Source organism: Pararge aegeria, chromosome 16 (genome assembly GCF_905163445.1).
Source record: "Pararge aegeria chromosome 16, ilParAegt1.1, whole genome shotgun sequence".
Taxonomy (NCBI): Eukaryota; Metazoa; Arthropoda; class Insecta; order Lepidoptera; family Nymphalidae; genus Pararge; species Pararge aegeria.
The window spans coordinates 8395080-8414471 of NC_053195.1; the positions used below are offsets into that span (position 1 = coordinate 8395080).

Sequence of the window (19392 nt, forward strand, 5' to 3'; positions counted from 1 at the left end):
TAGCGTAATATTAGTGTGTAATGTATGTTAAAAAATTAGAAAAAGGTAAGTACGTTGAAATAAATGTAACATTACAAAGTAATGAAAAGGTAGTTTACATAGTAAGACAAGTAATAAAAATGGACTATTAAATAACTCTGATATAAAGCCTAATATATTACATCTATCTGCTTAAAATCTGAAATTTCAGTGCAGTTTGTGTAAAACTCAGCAGACGTGACATAAGCAGTGTCGGACGGTCACTCTTTTCACACGAGATTTTAAATATCACGAATAAACGTCTCACCCATGGTGTTAACGTTGTCTGACGAGCGAGAAGGTGGCGGAGTGTTTGGCGCCACTTTAAAGCCCACGTTGTCGGAAGACTTGCATCGAGAAACTTCTGTAAAAGGAAATATAATATTTTATTTAGAAGACTCGTTGCTTCAGCCTGCCTTACGCTTTGTCTATGGTACGTGTAAGACGAACGCAAACTACGTTTATCGCAAAACGATAACACGATAAAACTTAATTAAATTTTAATAAGTTTTTTTTTTTTTACACTCACCGCATTCTAAAAGTACGGGCGTACTCTCGCCCGACGTCACGCTATACCTGTAAAACAGAATTGTCTAATCAGTACCGACTGCTTGATATGGAAAGTGCATCATGATATTTTAGTGTGTGAAATACATTATTTTTATGAATTAAAGAGAACGTACTCAAAGTTCAAGCGGAGCTGTGGTAGTCCAGTATGTAGGAGCTCGACTTCACTTTCGGGGGCCCGAATTCGAATCCCAGCACCTCCAATTTTTCTTAGTTATGTGCGTAATTAAAGTATCACTTGCTTCAACGGTGAAGGAAAACATTGTGAGGAAACCTGCATGCCAGTGAGTTCACTTCTACATAATATTCTCAGAGGTGTGTGGAGTCCACCAATCTGCACTTGACCAGCGTGGTGGACAACAGCCTTAACCCCTTCCCATTGTGGGAGGAGACCCGTGCCGTGTAATGGGCCGGTAATGGGTTGATATGATGACTCAAAGATACACACACCTCTTGAACTGACTGGGAGATTGGAATTTCCTGAGATATCTTTTAATGTCTGATGGGTGAAGAAAAGCCAATGAGGCGAGTGAGGAGTTTGTGCAGAGAGCGCGAAGTGAGCGGAGTTCACGACGAGTGTGACGATGGTCCTGTACTATCCCTGCGAAGTTTAGGCGAGTGTCTGTCGGGTAAAGAAGAGGCCGGCGATGCTGAGGCAAGTCAGGTGAGCGAGTAAAACGAGAGCGTCGCGAGCGGACTACTGAGTGTGTCGACGCCTTTTCAGTGATTGGTAGAGTGTTTGGTGATACATAATATATAACACTTACATGGTATCGTCCCTGCGAAGCGTCGGCGAATGTCGGGCGGGTGAAGGCGAAGCCGGAGAGGCGGGCGACGCTGAGGCGAGTGAGGAAAGAGAGTGTAGGGAGCGCGAAGTGAGCGGAGTGCGCGCAGAGAGTGACGACGCCTCTTCACTGCCTGGCGGAGTACGGCAAGTTCGCCAGAACTCATCCAGACCTGACAAAACATTTACGATTATAACTATATTTTTTTAAAGTGAATTTTTGAAGAAGATGACGAAAAAAGACTTTATTGCACGTAAGCGCACAAGAAAAGAAACATTAAGGAGTATACAGTACACAATGTAGACATGCAAAGGCGGCCATTTTGCTGTAAGCAATCTCTTACAGGCAACCTTTGTAGAAAGGACTTACAGCAAGAGAACGGGATAGTGCAAAGAGTGTATTAATATATACATAAATAACAAAAATGTATATTGTATACAAATACATCGATAATTTAAATAAATAAACGTAATATATAAATATATATAAATATATAACATACATCTTTATGTATATATTTCTTGTGTGCGTGTGTATGTCACTGAACTCCGCCGGCTGGACCGATTTGAATGATTTTTTTGGTATACGTTTGGGTGGCACCCTGGATGGTTTAGATTCACAAATTAGCCCGACAGATGGCGCTGGGGTGCGCTAGTAATATATAAAAGAGAAAGTGTGTGGGTATGTTCCGTATAGGCTCCGAAACGGCTGGACCGATTTCAATGAAACTTTCAGGGAATCTCCGGATTGACCTGGCGAGTAATCCTGTAAAGTTTGGTGACGATCGGAGCACTCCTATTTTTGAACTGTCAATCTGTCAAATACAGCTTTTATTTACTATGATGATATTCTATTGTTGGGTGTACATGGGTGAAGATAATGATCTTCACCCGCTCGAGAAGAGAATAGAAGAGAATGAATACGGAGAGAAATAAATGATTTAATATATTATGAGACTTAAATTAAAAATTTAATGATGTAAGTTTATTGTTTAAATAAAATAAAGCAAAATCTAGACCGGCGAAGGTACGCTAGTAATATATAAAAGTAGATTTTAATAAATAATTTACAAATAATAATTAAGCAACAACTTCATATGCCATCACACAAAGAGAGGTAGTAGTCCTTCAGACGACTCTTAAATATCATCACATCAACCGATAGACGTCCACTGCTGGACATAGGTCTTTTGTAGGGAGTTCCAAGTTCCACGATTCTGAGCCGCTTGGATCTAAGGGCTACCTGCGACGCGCTTAATGTCGTCTGTCCACCTCGTTGGGGGTCGACCAACGCTGCGCTTACCAGTACGGGGCTGCCATTCCACCACCTTGGGACCCCAACGTCCATCCTTTCTCCGAACTATGTGCCCGGCCCATTGCCACTTAAGCTTCGCGACTCGTTGAGCTATGTCGGTAACTTTGGTTCTTCTACGAATCTCCACATTTCTGATTCGATCGCGTAGAGATACTCCGAGCATAGCTCTCTCCATCGCCCGCTGAGTGACTCTAAGCCTTCTTATGAGGCCCATAGTTAACGACCATGTTTCAGAGCCATAGGTCATCACTGGCAACACGCACTGTTCGAAGACTTTCGTCTTCAGGCACTGAGGGATTTTTGACGAAAAGATGGCACGAAGTTTCCCGAACGCTGCCCATCCGAGTTGGATTCGGCGGTTCACCTCCTTCTCGAAATTGGACCTACCTAACTGGATCGTGTGTCCTAGGTATACGTATTCGTCAACAATTTCGAGTGCTCTTAAATATAGGAAGGGAATTACTTCCACGGTTTGATTTGACTGTTGGATTCAATGCTATATGCATTAAGATTTTAGTACTGCTGCACAATCATTCAATATAGATTAACTGGAACTTGACATACAACTAAGACGCTAGTATTGAATATGTGATTACAAGTGTTCTATTTATTATGACATTGTTACCTTCGTCTATCTCTTGAGACTGATCTGTGACTGGTCGTGTCGGCGCTCTCGTTTTTACTCTTCTTGGCCTACCTATAAAAATTGGATGCTCTTTAGTCATATCGGATATTGTAAATATGATAATAACATTAGAACAAAAACTAGCTAATTTAAACTTAAATTATTACTTAATAGTTAAACAAGATTTTTTCTCATTTTAAGCATTCCAAGTGTTTCAGATATTACTAGGCCCAATACGGGCAAAACAAAATTTAATTTAAACGCATGCATTCATTATTAATAGAAATATTATAATAATAGATTAAGCTATCGTAATAAAATTAACAGTATTTTAATATGACCTAAATTAAAGCATTCTCAACCAAATAAAATAATCATCGGAATGACAACCTTCTCTTTTTATGCTAATCGGTAAAAAAATAACTTTATATTTTTTGTTGTAAATAACCTATGAAACTAAAAATGTTTAAATACAAACACAACTAAACAATCAATCATCTGTTGGTATCCTGTAATAAATTTTGCACCCATATCACAATAATAATTTGAATAGCCCTTATACTATTTGCGAAAGTATTTATCTATTTGAGACATAGTTAAAGGAAGCGAGCCAGGATTTTTTTTGTTCAATTTATTTATTCATAAGACGCCAGTAATTGATTGTAACTACATTCATAAAAAACTTAAATTATGTGTTAGAATTACAAATTCTGGCTAGTGCCATTACAATAATCAATTATAGGTGTATACAGCATAATCGTTGTTATCTTTGGTCACATTATAAAAAAATAAAAAGTAAAATAAGTCTTTAACCAAAAACCATAGCAACATACATTATGAATATTATTTTCGTTAAATAGCAGTCGTACCTTTAACAAGATGCCGCAAGGTATGGGCGGGTAGTTCAGCCAAAGCGTCGGCTGCTTCGCCGTGTAGGGGTGGTAGTGAGAGCATTTCGTTACTACTGCACTGTTGCTGTTCCGCTACGGACTTCGGTCGCACGCGTCTACCGCGCTCGCGTCGCCGACAACCGAGCGGCGTCGCCTAAAACGTATTTTCTATCTTAGATTATACATCTGTTTATTTGCGGAACTTATAGATAAATAATCACGCATCAATCTGACACTATTTTTCTTCTGAAGTCAATATAAAGTCTCATTTAACTTTTCTAATATATATGACTAATAAAAGACTAACTTATGACATTAGTTCCTTTAATTGTGTTTATTGGTGCAATAACATTTGCGAACTGTCGGCTCCAAGTGAACCTTACAAAAAGTAAGTCGGCAATTTACGGAAATACACTGAAAAGTACACTAAACTAAGAATTGTTGTTTCCAATGTATTGGGCCGCAGCATCTCAATGCCCTAGGCCAGAGCATCCTGATGCCTTGGGCCGGAACAACATATATTCTTACAGAGACTTTAATGTTATAATGAACTTGAACTACCTACATAACTGAACCTACTAACAAACCAATTAATTCCGGGAATAGTCATAAAACGAAATGTTTCAGGATAATAATAAATAATAAAAAAAAAAAAGACGGGTTGCACTCCGGGAGTGCCGGCAGAAGTGAAAACTTGATTTTTAATTAACGTTGAGCATGTTTGATATTTTGGAATGGTTAGGGAATACTTTTGCACCAAAATAAGGTTTGAAAATTAAAAGAATATAAGATTAAAACTAGTTAAAAATATATTAAATAAATAATTAATAAAATTATATGGTATTTATAAATATGTATCTTATATTAATTATATCTTATATTATTTTTATCTTAATTTCATATTATTATACAATTTCCATATTTTAAGCACTTTACATTCACGAATTTTACGAATACACAACAATGTGATCACTACACAGACGGTCGAGCCATCAGCTGTCACCATCCATGGATGCGCGTGGCACGCTGTAACATACACGAACATTCGCGCAAGCGCCCTGCGCTGCCTAAACGAAACAGTAGGCCCAGGCATACATTTTCGCCGCGCCGTAGAGAGGGGATAGCTGTCTACTCTCCATCCGTCTTACGCTTTTTCGATCAGGTCACGTGTCCTGACGCGAGTTTAAGATTTTATACCCATTACAGAAAAAGTGCTCAACGCCGCTAAAGAAGTTTTCACTTCAAAAATAAATATCGTTTATTTCGTTTCTTACATTGTAAATAATACATGTTGTGAAGACCTCCTAGTAAGCATCAAAATACCTGTGTCAGGAGGCCTTACTCTTCAAAAACAAGATAAAATAAAAATAAAACGATCGAGTAGTGTGTCTTGGTGTGTATGGTGTGTTTATGTTAGTGTGTGTGCGCGCATGTGATGTTTGTGTGTGAGTGTGTGTGTACATGTTATTAAGTGCGTCTATATCCATTACATTTTAAATTAAAATAAACTGAAGAAGCGCCTCAGTTTCTTCATAGGTTAGTGTCTTCAGCCAGGCTGTCAATGTTTTGTTACATTCAAAAAACGTTTTTTGGTATATAGCAAATTCTTTGTTTATTTTATTGTAAAGAGTGGTGGCTTGCGTGATGTATTGTCGACGAGCAAAAGCAGTCCTTGTTCTATGACTGAGTAAAACATTGCATATTCTTCTATTCCCACTTAGTCGACTAGTATCAAACTTTGTTGTTTTATGCATTTTCAAAATAGAGTTTAAGATATACAATTTTCTGACAGTTAATAGGTCACAAAGCTTATAAAGATTATCAGTGGAGAAATGATAACGCTTAAAATACAGGGTTTTAAGTAAGGCACGTTGGGCCCTTTCTACATTTAAAAACTTTACTTTAGTAGCACCACCCCAAACGGGGATGCAATAGGTTATAATAGATTGAGCTAAAGCAAAAGCTAAAGTAAATTGTCTTAAGTATGTTAGTTGAAGCAACGTGCCTTAATTTCTTAAAAATCCAGGGTCCAGGATCATTCCCTTGTTTTCGATTTCTGTGTAAAGAAGGTGTTAGGTCTCAGATTTGTAGTATAAAAGAGGGCGTAAGTGGCGACTGAGTCGGTCAGATTTGGGAGAACGGACAGAAAGCAACTACTATAATACTAGTATATACCCTATAGTAGTTATATATTTACTACTATAGTAGTTGCTTTCTGTCCGTCCGTTAGTAGTATAGTCTACTATACTACTATATTCACACTGACATATAATACGTTTAAAAGTGAAACAAGTGATCAAGTGTAACATCTTGTGACCTTGGCTTTCTTAGTCGTGTGTTTCACATTTAAAAAAATCGAATAACGTTATTTGCCGCATTCTACAATGATTCATTAATCTATAAGGTATTTTGGCTGGGAAAACATTATTATATTTACATTAATATTTAATTTCTAATGTATCTTACCAAATTCAAGTAATCCAATTTCTGTGATAGCATGAAATTATAATAAACACAATGAAGACTTTTATAGCAAATGGTTAATTAAAGACTAACCTAAAATACACAGCAGGCAAAAAAATCTTAATTAAAAAAATGAATAAAGGAAATATTCTTTGAAAACTGACGCTCGTCTGCGATCGAAGACTGCGTGAAAGTCAAAACTTTAAAAAAATATTGTTTGTTTTCTCTAGAATAGTAATTTTTTGTTTGTTCGTAGTGAGAAGGTCTTAAGCGTGTGACGGTGACGGTGTGCACAGCATTGACTACCAAAAGACCCATAAGTATGATGAGATATACCTCCTGTTTAAAAACTACAATTGAATTAAAACACATAGTTCAACCTATGTATTGAAAGGTCCAAAATGAATACCAATTGCAACCAACGCAAATATGGTGAGCGAATTGTTATATGAAAACTGAACATTAGGAAGTTGACTGAATTACATAAAACGAATGTTAGAAATAACTTACCCCTGAATGTGATATTGGCGAGAGCAAGTCCGGCATATCGGGATCGACGAGCGGGCCGCGGTCGCTATCGGCCTCTACGCTCTCGCACGCAGACAACGCTAGCCGCTCTACTGCTTCACTGCGATACGACAGTAAACATTACGTGAAACATTTGGTAGTGCATTTTGCCGATGCTCCTCGACTTGGGCCGAGTAAAACTTCTAATAAATTTCCCGTACAAATGTTTACACAAATCCCACGCACGCACGAAATTAGCATGGTACCGCTGGTAGGGTAATAATTTAGCGTTACCTATTTATTTATTATATTTCTTACAATCATAAGTGGGTATACATAGGTGACTTGATGTGCTGGAACTCCACTAAGTTTGTATGGACATTGCAAAATCCTCTAATGATAAAGAGAATTTTAAAATTTAAGCGGGTAGGTGAATAAATAACATTTGGTAGTGCATTTTGCCGAATTCATAACTTTTCCGATTTCTTCTGGTTCTCCATGGCAATAGCTGGGTGTATACTGGATGATGAATCGCGCTCCTATCACCGTTGTGGATATGCCAAGCGCGTTATAAAAGCACGTGTGAGCCGCAACCGATCCATTCTTGGTCGGCTTTTTGTCCATGATCAAAGGAGCCTCGGTTTCGTGACGCACGGTATTTGGATCGCAAAATTGTTTGTACTCTAACTAGTCGGGTATCTTCCCATTGCGTTTATCACATTTGTTGTTATTAGCTTAATTTCGATTTAAAAAGTAAAAGAAATACACTTGTTAGCCTGCGTCGGCAGTGACGTGAACAGCTTAAGCTTGCAACCAGATTTGCACTATTCAGCAATGGTAATCGAAGTCTGTAAGGATAGGGTGACCTAAGTTTGACCTTTACCTTGATCATTATCACTACCAACTGATAGTTAACGTTTATTTTGATCAATTACAAGTGAGCTCTTAACTACAATCTCATCAATGTTCTTAAGACCCAAATGATGATCATCCCCCTTGAAGGCATTTGTGTGCTCTCAAGTTAAGCCATCGGCCTCAGTTCATTTTTATGAAAATACACATGCAACTGTTACGTTTTTCGCGCTATGTGACTATATGACGATGAATTTTTTGTCGTTGACCTGTATTTTAGCTCCTGCATCTTTTAAAAAATACTTTTAATGTACCTATATCCTTATTATTATCTATCTCTTTTTCTTGCTTGCTGTTTTTAATAATTATGTACCTATTATTTTTTTCTTTTTGGTTGCTGGTGTTATTACGGTTGAATTGATGGACACATGACGGCATGTTGCAGGATGTGCTACTTGCATGCCCTGTGGAGTGATGCTTTATTTCTAGGCGACAGTTTCCACTTGCCATCAGAAGGACCATCTGCTTGGTCCATCAATATATGTAAAAAAAAATTGTGATGATGGTAGGTGGCACCATCAATATGCCGAGGATAGTGGTGACGGTATACGAACTTGAGTAAGTCTTGCAGCGTCGTGTTGCACGGCGCCATGGCATCGCGTACGGCCTGCAGCGTGACTAGTTCGCTGCCACCGCCGCTGCCGCCCATAGCCGCGAACACTTCACTGCACCTCTGTAAACAACCCGTTATACAAGATCTATAAAACGTTCTCCGTAAGCGATCAGTCGCGGTAGGAGTTAGCCGATATGCTCCTGTCACCCGCGTTGACCAGTGGCGTGCACAGTGGCTTTTACCTGGTTATGTCATAAATTTGTCTGATCTGCATATCGTCTGCGAAAGGTACAGAAGTCATTTGTGGGATTGAGTATACGCTTTTATAATATGATTCCTAAGGTAATTTTGGACCTACCAAAGCATAAGTTTAAAGAATATGTTAAAACACATTTATTACAGCGAGGTTACTATACAATTGATGAATTTCTTAATGACAAGGTTGCTTGGAAGCATCCGGCTCCGCTTTCATCTCTCACAAGACAGAAAAATGAATGTTAAAATGTAAAATGTAAATTTGCCAGCTTCTTCTCGGTAGAATCTGCCTTCCGAACCGGTGGTAGTCACTACAAACAGACAGACTTGACGTTTAAAAAGTGCTCATATTAGGCCTACTTGAAATAAATGAATTTTGAATTTGAATATGCCTAATAGCGGAAGATAACATAAAATTGAAAAGTCCTCCTCCTCTACTAGTTACAAGAGAAAAAAATGGGAAGATAGTGTTTTTGTACATATATGAAGGGCACCCCACTGCCACAGACACCTGTGCGTGCGGCGCCTCATCGGCGAGTCCCAGAGAGTTGATTAATTTCCCAGAGATAAAAAAGTACGTAGTAGAAATACAAGTGTGGGCAGGATACAATCTATACATCTAGAGATCCCCCCCCGATTCCCCTCGACTTGGGCCGAGTAAAACTTCTAATAAATTGCACGTACAAGTGTTTACAGAAACCCCACGTGAAATTAGCATGGTACCGCTGGTAGAGTAATAATTTAGCGTTACCTAATTATTTATTTTAATTTATTTTTTACAATCATAAGTGGGTATACATAGGTGACTTGATGTGCTGGAACTCCACTAAGTTTGTATGGACATTGCACAATCCTCTAATGTTAAAGAGAATTTTAAAATTTAAGCGGGTAGGTGAATAAATACCTGCACAGACAGTAAACATTACGTGAAACATTTGGTAGTGCATTTTGTCGAATTGGTAACTTTTCCGATTTCTTCTGGTTCTCCATGGCAATAGCTGGGTGTATACTGGATGATGAATCGCGCTCCTACCACCGTTGTGGATATGCCGCGCGCGTTATAAAAGCACGTGTTAGCCGCAACCGATCCATTCTTGGTCCGCTTTTTGTCCATGATCAAACAAGCCTCAGTTTCGCGACGCACGGTATTAAGATCGCAAAATTGTTTATACTCTAACTGGTCGGGTAACTTCCCATTGCGTTTATCACATTTGTTGTTATTAGCTTAATTTCGATTTAAAAAGTATACATAGGCGACTTGATGTGGTGAAACTCCACTAAGTTTGTATGGACAATTTGAAAATTTAAGCGGGTAGGTGAATAAATACCTGCAAGTACTGGTGTAGTAAGTGATGCGCAGCGGCGGCAGCGCGCTCTGTGGCGGCGGGCAGTGGCGGCGGGGGGAGAGCGGCAGCCGCTTGGGCCGCAAGCGCCGCTGCGGTTTCCCCACCTGCCCACGCGCGCTCTAACGCCAGTGCGCGCACTCGCCCGCACTGACCCGTGCTACTGTTGCTCGCCAACCTAACGCACAAATAAACCCACAGAATTGATAAAATACGATAATAAGATAAAATAATAATACGATAATATGAATTAAGAAAAAGAGACATTGTACACGACCTATATTGATGCATCAAATTCAAAATTTCTTTATTCATGTAGGCCTATCACAGGCACTTATGAAGCGTTCATATATATATGTTTACATAATTGTAAGTGGATGGTGATAACATCGTTCGCCAACTTAAACCTAAAGCTACGAGGGTTCCAAACGCGCCCTGGTCTAAGAAGAGCCCACAACAAACTTAGCCGGGTAAATTTTTTATTGTTATCACCATCTCACAGTTTATTTATATTAAACTATGAAGCTAGAGAAATTCTCACCCAAGCTTTTTTATCGATCGATTAAGTAATCCTTAATATTATAATAGGATTTTTAGAAAAACCACTCCACTTTAGCAGTGTTTCTCGAGCAGGAGATTAGTCATTTCATTCCATTTAACAGCTGACAGTAATTATTTTACCTCTATTGTTGTAAGGGTTTACCATGAAATGGGAAAAAGTTTTTGAGCTAGCAACACTTAAGTGAAGTGAGTTATACGTGGGGAGTTTTCACTGTTTTTGGACACAATGCACTGCATTCAATAATGGCTGAATGTGGGTTCTGTATGTACCTCATTCCGTGAAATAAACTATAATAACTGTTCGCGACGAGTTGTTCTCTGTGGTTCTTCTCTTAAATTCTGTTTACCAAATGTCCGGAGTTAGCGCTAATTTCCTCGCTATTTTTGACCGTATTTAAGGAGTTCACGACGTATGCAAGTCTAAAATGGATAACAGAATATTCGGGCGAATTGAATCCGCACTGCGCCGCGGGAATTTTGTATCAATTTTTTTTATTATGATAATTTTAAATCACAAGTGCGGTTACCTTTTCATGACGATATGAAATCATATTCAAAGAAGACTTTACCCAGACACATTCTAACCCAATGGCGTAACTACAATACCTAAATAACAATAAATGAGGTTTAATATAGTCGCTACCAACTTAAGAGTGAATTATCAATTACCACCAGGTGAGATTTCAGTCAATGTTTTGTAATAAAATAAAATTAAATAACTTAACTAATAACTTCCTAATAAAAAAAACTGTTTAACTCGACAAGTTTCGGTTTTTATTTTATCTTTGTATATAATAATGATATCGTATACAAATAAACAGTTAATAATAATTATTAATATAATAATAACAAGAGAAAAAATGTAATGTATTAATGTTTATTAAAACAATTTTAAAGCGAAACACAAGAATGTTCCCTATTGTTGTACATTACCTTTCATGTAGCTCCCTCCAAAGGGTTGCAACCCTCTCTGATGCCCCCCGACCGCCCGCAGCCGCATCGCAACCAGGAAACTCCACTCGCCGGACGCTCACTGACCTTCTGAGCGCCGTTGCTATATCCGTCAAACCTGAATACATGATACGCGATATTTAACAAATATAAATCATAGTCATACAATTCGATGCGATGATAGCCAAGTGGGTAAAGCTTTGGCTTTTATTTTATTATTTATCTATTAAAGGAACACCAACAGCTTGTTCACAATACATAGTAAAGAAAAATTACAAATATTTTGTAATCAGTGTGACTTAAGGTGTGCACAGCATTTACTACAAAATGGCCGATATTAAAACTACAAACTATAATAAACATACGAAAGTTAAATAAAACTAATAAGAAAAATAAGAAAAGAAAACTAAAAATTTCAATCCAAAAGTGCAGTCCGGATTGCTTGACAAAGCAGAAATAATAGCACGCTTAAAAACCTTTGGCCTTTGACAAAATAGATCAATATTGTTATTTGTGCGAGTAAGATCATTATAGACACGACTTAGGTGATTTAGAGCTGCATTCCTACCCGAATTCGTTATACGTGGAGACCGAGTTCGTGCGCCGGCAAGCACAACTGACTTTGTGGACTTTTTTGAAAGTCCGAAAAAGACTTTTCGGACTATGGCCTAAAACCCTTCACATTGTGGGGGGAAACAATTAAGCGTTGAAGGTTAGGTAAGGTGTGTGTAGACGGCCGGTTGATATGATGATGATGATGACAGTTGCGTGCATAGAGGGTTTCACACGGGGTTTGCAGGTGATATAAAATTAAGAAAATCTCCAGTAAGAGTTATCAAAAACTAAACGATAGGCATTGTAAGAGTTATTGAAAGCCTACCCTTGAGTATTTATAAATCGTAATGGCGATTTTCTTCATTGTATATCATCTGCATATCCTGTGCATACCCTCTATGCACGAAACTGGATGATGATTTATAGTTTGAAATAAACTAAACGGTATTAAATTGTAATCATAAACAACAGCCTAAAACAGTCCACTGCTAGACTAAAGGCCTCTCCAAATGCGAGGGTTTGCCCACAATCACAACGCTTGGTAGACGGGTTGATTGAAGAAAACGCTGTTGCCCGTTCTCCGTTGTATTTCCTTAGTCTCATCTGACCCCCAAGACACGGGATATCCTAGTTTGGGGGTCCAGGGTAATTTTAGAAAAAACATTTATTCGAGATTTACTCTCACGCCCGTGTACAAAATAAATACATATAATGCGCCAAAACAACGTATATTATACTTACTTAGATACATAGAGATTAATAAACTTAAATATACATTTCATAACTACATATTTGAACCGGGCAGAGGATTACACCCCGGCAGGGGAGACCAGGCAGCCGGGGGTCAGGGCGACAGGATAAGAAATCGGCGGACTATCCTAGCCAAGTCCAGCAACACCGCTTTCTGCATCTTGGCTGCCAGTGAGCTGCCCCAGTCGCCTTAGATGGTGTGCTAGGCTAACTGGGATTAAACCATTTGCAGATATAACTATAGGGATGATTTCAGCGGACTCCACATGCCACATGGCGGTAATCTCATGAGCTAAATCAAGAAACTTACGTTTTTTCCCGGTCTCAGCTCTAACGAGGTTCTCGTCATACGGAATCGTGATGTCCACCAAAAACACCCTAGACTGTGCCCGGTCCATTATCACAGTATCTGGCTTATTAGCAAGGATCGTCCTGTCGTTTTATTATTACTATTATTAGTCGCCTTGTACAACAACCGCCGGAAGAGGAGGGTTGGTGACACCTGTATTCTGAACTGCCGTCACCATACGGCATCACACTTTTAATTGTAATATTACACAATTAAAACTGCAAATAAACCAATAATATAATATACCTTGCAAACTGAACGCGTTTCTGTCTATATACAGTGTGTGTAAGGTGCAATTGCATTGTAAAGCCTTGGCTAGCAAACGCGCGCCTGCATCGCCCGCCAAGTTCCCTCCCACGTCTAACGTACGCAACCTGCGTGCTCCGCCTAGTGCGTTTAGAAGTCCGTACAAATCACTCTGTAACACACAATAGTACCTGTTAGTAGTCGTTTATTAACCACAGGAAGTTTTAGCAAGGCCTCCCTTTAAAAAACCTGTGGAGGCTGGTGAGGTTTTAGACCAAACAACCCCATAAAAATGTACAGTACAGTTGTGATATTTTATGATCTTTTTAAATACCCTCCCATCCCCTTCCCAGTCTTAAAATATATATAATATATTAATATATTTAATATAATTATAATAGACGATCCCTTACAGGTACAGCTTTTACAGTTATAGTATTTTTATATGATCGTATCTTTTCTCACCGTAAAAGATCATCGCTTCAGTCATACATATAATTATTGATCATCTAATATTAAAGATAATAAATAATGAATAAATAAATATACGACAATACACACATCGCCATCTAGCTCCAAAGTAAGTGTAGCTTGTGTTATGGGTACTAAGATGACTGATAAATATTTTTATAAATATACATAGATACTTATAATATACATATATACACCCAGCACTAAAAAACATTTATGTTCATCACGCAAACATTTTCCAGTTGTGGGAATCGAACCCACGGCCTTGGAAACAGAAAACCCACTGCGCCAATCGGCCATCGAAAATAAATGTGTTATAATTTGTTTAAAAATATGTATATATAAAAAATTTGTACCTTTAATTTACAATCACTAAGGTCTAATGAAGTCAAAGCTGTGTCGGGTTCCTGTAAAACGTGGACCAAAGCCTGAAAAACAATTGAAAAACAAACTTATTTAAATAAAGAGACTCGTATAATTTATATACAATAAAGAATAAAGTTTCTTTTTACCTGTATTAATGGCGGTGCATAAGACCTTTTACCAATCAATTTACTTAGTGATAAATGTGTTATTGAATGATTTTTTCCTATTGCTCTCACTATGCCGGATAATTCAAATTCCATACCTGTAAACAAATATTTAAGTAGTCAATAGGTTATTTGACATTACATAATATGGCACGTTTTGTCGGAGTGCTGTCGCAAACAACACTAAATACTAAATATGTAAAAAATAAACATGCATAATTTACAAAAACGTAAATCTTACACATTTCCTTTCATACTTCCAAGTGACATAATTACAAACATCCGCCACACACCAGCATAGCCATCTAAATAAAATTGTGAAATACAAATATACATACAATTAAAAACTTTTTAAATATTGGTTTAAAACTATCCATAACTTGCAAGCTAATATCAACCTTTTTACAACAACGAGTTCTCTTTCCGTTCAGTTCGTTAAGTCTAAAGCGGAGGCAAAACAAACGCGTCCTCCCACCTGCGTCCACGTGATAGCGTCCATTACTGCGTGCTACTTAAATTTAATTGCAACTCTTTCTCGAACTGGCGCGTCGTTATTGGTTTTGCCGTAGCTTAAGATATCATAATTCTATTACTCACTATTATCGGAAAGGTCCAAAGATTGTAAACATCGCACGCCGTGTATGCAGGATTCTAACACGTGTGCCGCTTGTGAAGATGATAATACGCCTGCTAAATTGAGCTTAACACCCGCTGCGCTTTCATTACATGCCAGTCCTAACAGCAGGCTCCTGGAAGATTCATGAATACCTGCTTTAAGGCCCCATAATAAAATCAGGTAAAACAGGGAATTTGTGCTTGGTATAATTATCTTTACTACCTAATCCGGGGAAGTACCAACACCATACTTATTTTGCCCGTACAGCAGCATTGCTGTCGCCAAGAAGTGCTGGGTTCCGGTCTGAAGATTGTGGTTGCCAGTGTTATTACAGGCAGACTACAAGAGTTGCTCAAACGGGCGCGTGTAATGATTGAGCACACAGGACGCAAAGTTGGACGCCGCCGTTTGGCCTTGCCTTTAATGCAAATCCGTGCAATAAACTATATTGTTTACTTACTTGAGTGCATCCGGTGGCATTTTACAGTATGAGAAGTCCAGATCTGCAAGGGCGAGGCAGGCGGTGAAGAATTGTCGGAATGATGGCGGGGGGTCTTTAGGCCGTCGCGCTGGTGACCACGGGTTTCGTCCCACCAGCAATGTAGAGAGCCGCGCCGCACAACCTCGCAGTAACGCGCCCCACATCTGATACAAAATGTGCAGATACAAGATGGCGGGTATCCGAGAGATCTATGTTTGACAGCGTAATAGTAAAATATAGCCGTGCAGCATTTATCATGACTACTGATTTGAGGGTGCTTGATACGTTTCGTAACTTTTTTTAAATAGGGTAAACCGTACCTTTGCGATCATATACAAATTGGCACATACACTGCAAGTATGCCAATTCTTACTATACACTTGTGTGCACTTCATAATAGCAATCCTCGGCCCGTAAGATTTTTTTATCCAATATTGGTGAAGGATTTTTCCGTTTTCATTAATCTACCTACATATACAAAGTCTAGTTTTTATGATACGAGTGTGAAACTGCGTATCTCAACCTACGTAGTTCACGCTAAACAACCTCAGCTCTCTGATTTACATTTAAAGTTGTAGTAACTGTTCAAAGGAAGTGCATCCACAGTAAATTTGCCCATCAGACTAAGCCTTGAATTAATGGGATTAAGTTAAGCATAATTTTTCATTTCAATATCGATGTTTGAAGGTGAACCGATAGAATATAACTCGTTGAAATTTTTTTTACTATAAGTATGTGAAAACGTAGCATTATGAATTGTATGTGCATAGTCCAAATATTCTATAAGCATGGATATTGCATCATTGGTCCAATACCAACATCCAAGAAACAAAAATAAGCCTTCCAGATAAAAGTAATCAACGTTTTGGTATTGTTATTAAAGATCTGTTTTAAAAGTAATCAACGTTTTGGTATTCTGATGAAAGAACAGTTCAAGACCATATAACTATAGTTACATTTATATCACAGTTAAATCTGGTACTGAGAAATCACCAGCAAATTGTTTTGTGTATTAGATTCATCCGGCCGCAGTACCAATTTGTAGGATTGTTACGTTGCAGACAGTTACAGCAAGTGAAATCATTTTTAAATGGGCCTGATCCAAATATAGCCCATTTCGACAATTATAATCCTTGACTCCCTTTCAGTAACTCGAACGACGGGTCTAACAACTTTTAGAGACAAATTGACCTGGATACCCACTGTGCAGATATACCAGATTAAATTGTAATACAAGGCTACAAGCTACACTTCTAAGTTCCATATCTATATAATGTATTGATATTCGTCCGCGTCTCCGTATGGTTCCACAGACGACCAGGGGCTTTGGTCCCTCCAAAGGCGTAGTATATGCTGAGTGGTGGAGGCCACGCTCATTATATTATGAAAATTAAGCTTAACTTGCTATACTCCGCGAAAAGCAAGAGAATCTGTGTGTTGTCATTTATAATTTCTTATACTCCACACCAAACAGACCTTAGGCAATTCAAATTCAAAATTTCTTTATTCATGTAAGCCTATCACAGGCACTTATGAAGCGTTCATACATTATGTTTACATAATTGTAAGGGGATGGTGATGACTTCGTTCGCTGACTTAAACCTAAAGCTACGAGGGTTCCAAACGCGCCCTGATCTAAGAAGAGCCCACAAAAAGCATAGCTGGGTAATTTTTTTTGTTACCTCCATCTCACATTAAATTTATATTAAGCTATGAAGTTAGAGCAATTCAAATCCAAGCTTTTTTATCGTTTAAGTAATCCTTAACATTATAATAGTAAAATGTAGGGTACATTTCGCTACGCACGTTTCGCTTTGAAAATATAAATAACAGCATGCAGACTCTCTTGCGTTTCGGAGTATAGCAAATAAGCCTAATTTTATAATATATCATGGAATTCCGCAAAGTAACGCCTGCTTCTATCCATTATTCACGCTAAATTTTTTTCTCTTTTATTTTAGTTTAACATTCGTTTTAAAAAATAAACCTTTTATGCATTTGATACCTTGAGGAATTTATTGAGTATCACATCATCATCATCACATCAACCGATAGACGTCAACTGCTGGACATAGGTCTTTTGTAGGGAGTTCCAAGTTCCACGGTTCTGAGCCGCTTGGAACCAGCGGCTACCTGCGACGCGCTTAATGTCGTCTGTCTACCTCGTTGGGGGCCGACCAACGCTGCGCTTACCAGTTCGGGGCTGCCATTCCAGCACCTTGGGACCCCAACGTCCATCCTTTCTCCGAACTATGTGCCCGGCCCATTGCCACTTCAGCTTCGCGACTCGTTGAGCTATGTCGGTAACTCTGGTTCTTCTACGAATCTCCACATTTCTGATTTGATCACGTAGAGATACTCCGAGCATAGCTCTCTCCTCGCTGAGTGACTCTTAGCCTTCTTAGGCCCATATTGAGTATGTATGGTAAATTATTTGGCATCATGATACGGAAATTGGGCACAACCGCGGGCGGACAATGCGACATGGTAGGTCCGAATATATTCTGCAGAAAAGCGAAAGTGAACCGCTGGTTCAACATTAATGTGTTATCTCACTTACGTTTTCTAAAGTTGTCTCTGTGTTGATCAAGTTCAAATGTGTCAAAACGTTCGGCTGCGCAAGGAAATTGTATAGATTCTGAAACAATATAAAATGTCATTATTACTTACGCAAATTAAAATTTGAGCGCATCCATTCATATAATATAGAAATGCGCAAGGATGTCCATTTGTTTAGTTGTTTTTTTGAGCTCAAACATCAGCACGATTAAGATAGACCGGAGACAAAAATTGTATCCACCTATTATATCCACGGACATGAGATAGAATATATGCTTTGGACCAACAAAGAAGTTTCTAATATTACACGTATGTCAATTCTACCATCTGTGTGGGAAAATAAATATACTGTCCTCCCCCCAAGTAGAAAGTTATCCTGCTCACCAAAACATGCAGCACGGCTAGCATGGCCAGCAGACAATCTTCTCCCACAGCTTTATCAACTCTCAGACCACTGGCGCACAAGTTAAAATAATATCCAAATAATATATGTGTAATAATAAACGGGGGTAAACTTCTCCTACACCATTTTCCCTTACTTTAGCAAGTGGACACATTAATTATATCCCTTGTCATGTGATATAATCGGGGGATATAATTGTTGTCTCTTGCCCGTGCTAGCCCGGCAGGTAAGATTATCAATGGCTAATTCGTAGTGGAAGAAATTAAAAATGAAAACTTACATGAACGTCGTCCTTAAGGTTATTGTGTGACAGATCTAAATGCGACAGTGTGGAGAGGTGGCAAGGACTATCGTTAAGCATCACAGCGAGGTGCGAGACAGTCTTGCCCGTCAGCCCGCACTGGGATAACGCGATGTGTCGCAAACCATCCGGATTGTTTCCCAGCCCGGTTAGTATGCTCATGGCACCTGCAAATATATAAATGCTTAAATATCAAGTATGATAGAAAGAAAAACATCCATTCATAGAAACACATACAATAAAAACAAAAAACAAAACATTTAACTAATAGTTGTACAATTCGTGGTCTTATCGCTTTAAAGTGATCTCTGCCAGAGAACCAAACTGCATAGGATATGATTAGTGAGAAGTAGGTTATGAGTGTTCAAGATCAATAGTATCTATTAA

The 19392-nt window shown here is 38.5% G+C and overlaps 1 protein-coding gene across 7 annotated transcripts in view; it reads right to left on the reverse strand.

Moving 5' to 3' along the window:
* The window catches only part of LOC120630352 (F-actin-uncapping protein LRRC16A), a 39361-nt gene that overhangs the window by 7980 nt on the left and 11989 nt on the right, over positions 1 to 19392 (reverse strand). For all 7 annotated transcript variants that reach the window (XR_005659026.1, XR_005659025.1, XM_039899554.1 and 4 more), the window contains exons 9-24: positions 18985 to 19172; positions 18303 to 18380; positions 15722 to 15906; positions 15243 to 15394; positions 14628 to 14743; positions 14472 to 14543; positions 13645 to 13816; positions 11727 to 11862; positions 10218 to 10410; positions 8636 to 8754; positions 7173 to 7290; positions 4179 to 4353; positions 3310 to 3381; positions 1353 to 1542; positions 548 to 594; positions 287 to 382 (exon numbers count right to left, since the gene is read on the reverse strand). Coding sequence is in view for 5 of the 7 variants with exons in the window: in XM_039899554.1 (XP_039755488.1) it covers positions 287 to 382; positions 548 to 594; positions 1353 to 1542; positions 3310 to 3381; positions 4179 to 4353; positions 7173 to 7290; positions 8636 to 8754; positions 10218 to 10410; positions 11727 to 11862; positions 13645 to 13816; positions 14472 to 14543; positions 14628 to 14743; positions 15243 to 15394; positions 15722 to 15906; positions 18303 to 18380; positions 18985 to 19172 (2109 nt within the window). In the remaining 2 variants the exon portion in view is untranslated. The remainder of the gene's footprint in view (positions 1 to 286; positions 383 to 547; positions 595 to 1352; positions 1543 to 3309; positions 3382 to 4178; positions 4354 to 7172; positions 7291 to 8635; positions 8755 to 10217; positions 10411 to 11726; positions 11863 to 13644; positions 13817 to 14471; positions 14544 to 14627; positions 14744 to 15242; positions 15395 to 15721; positions 15907 to 18302; positions 18381 to 18984; positions 19173 to 19392) is intronic.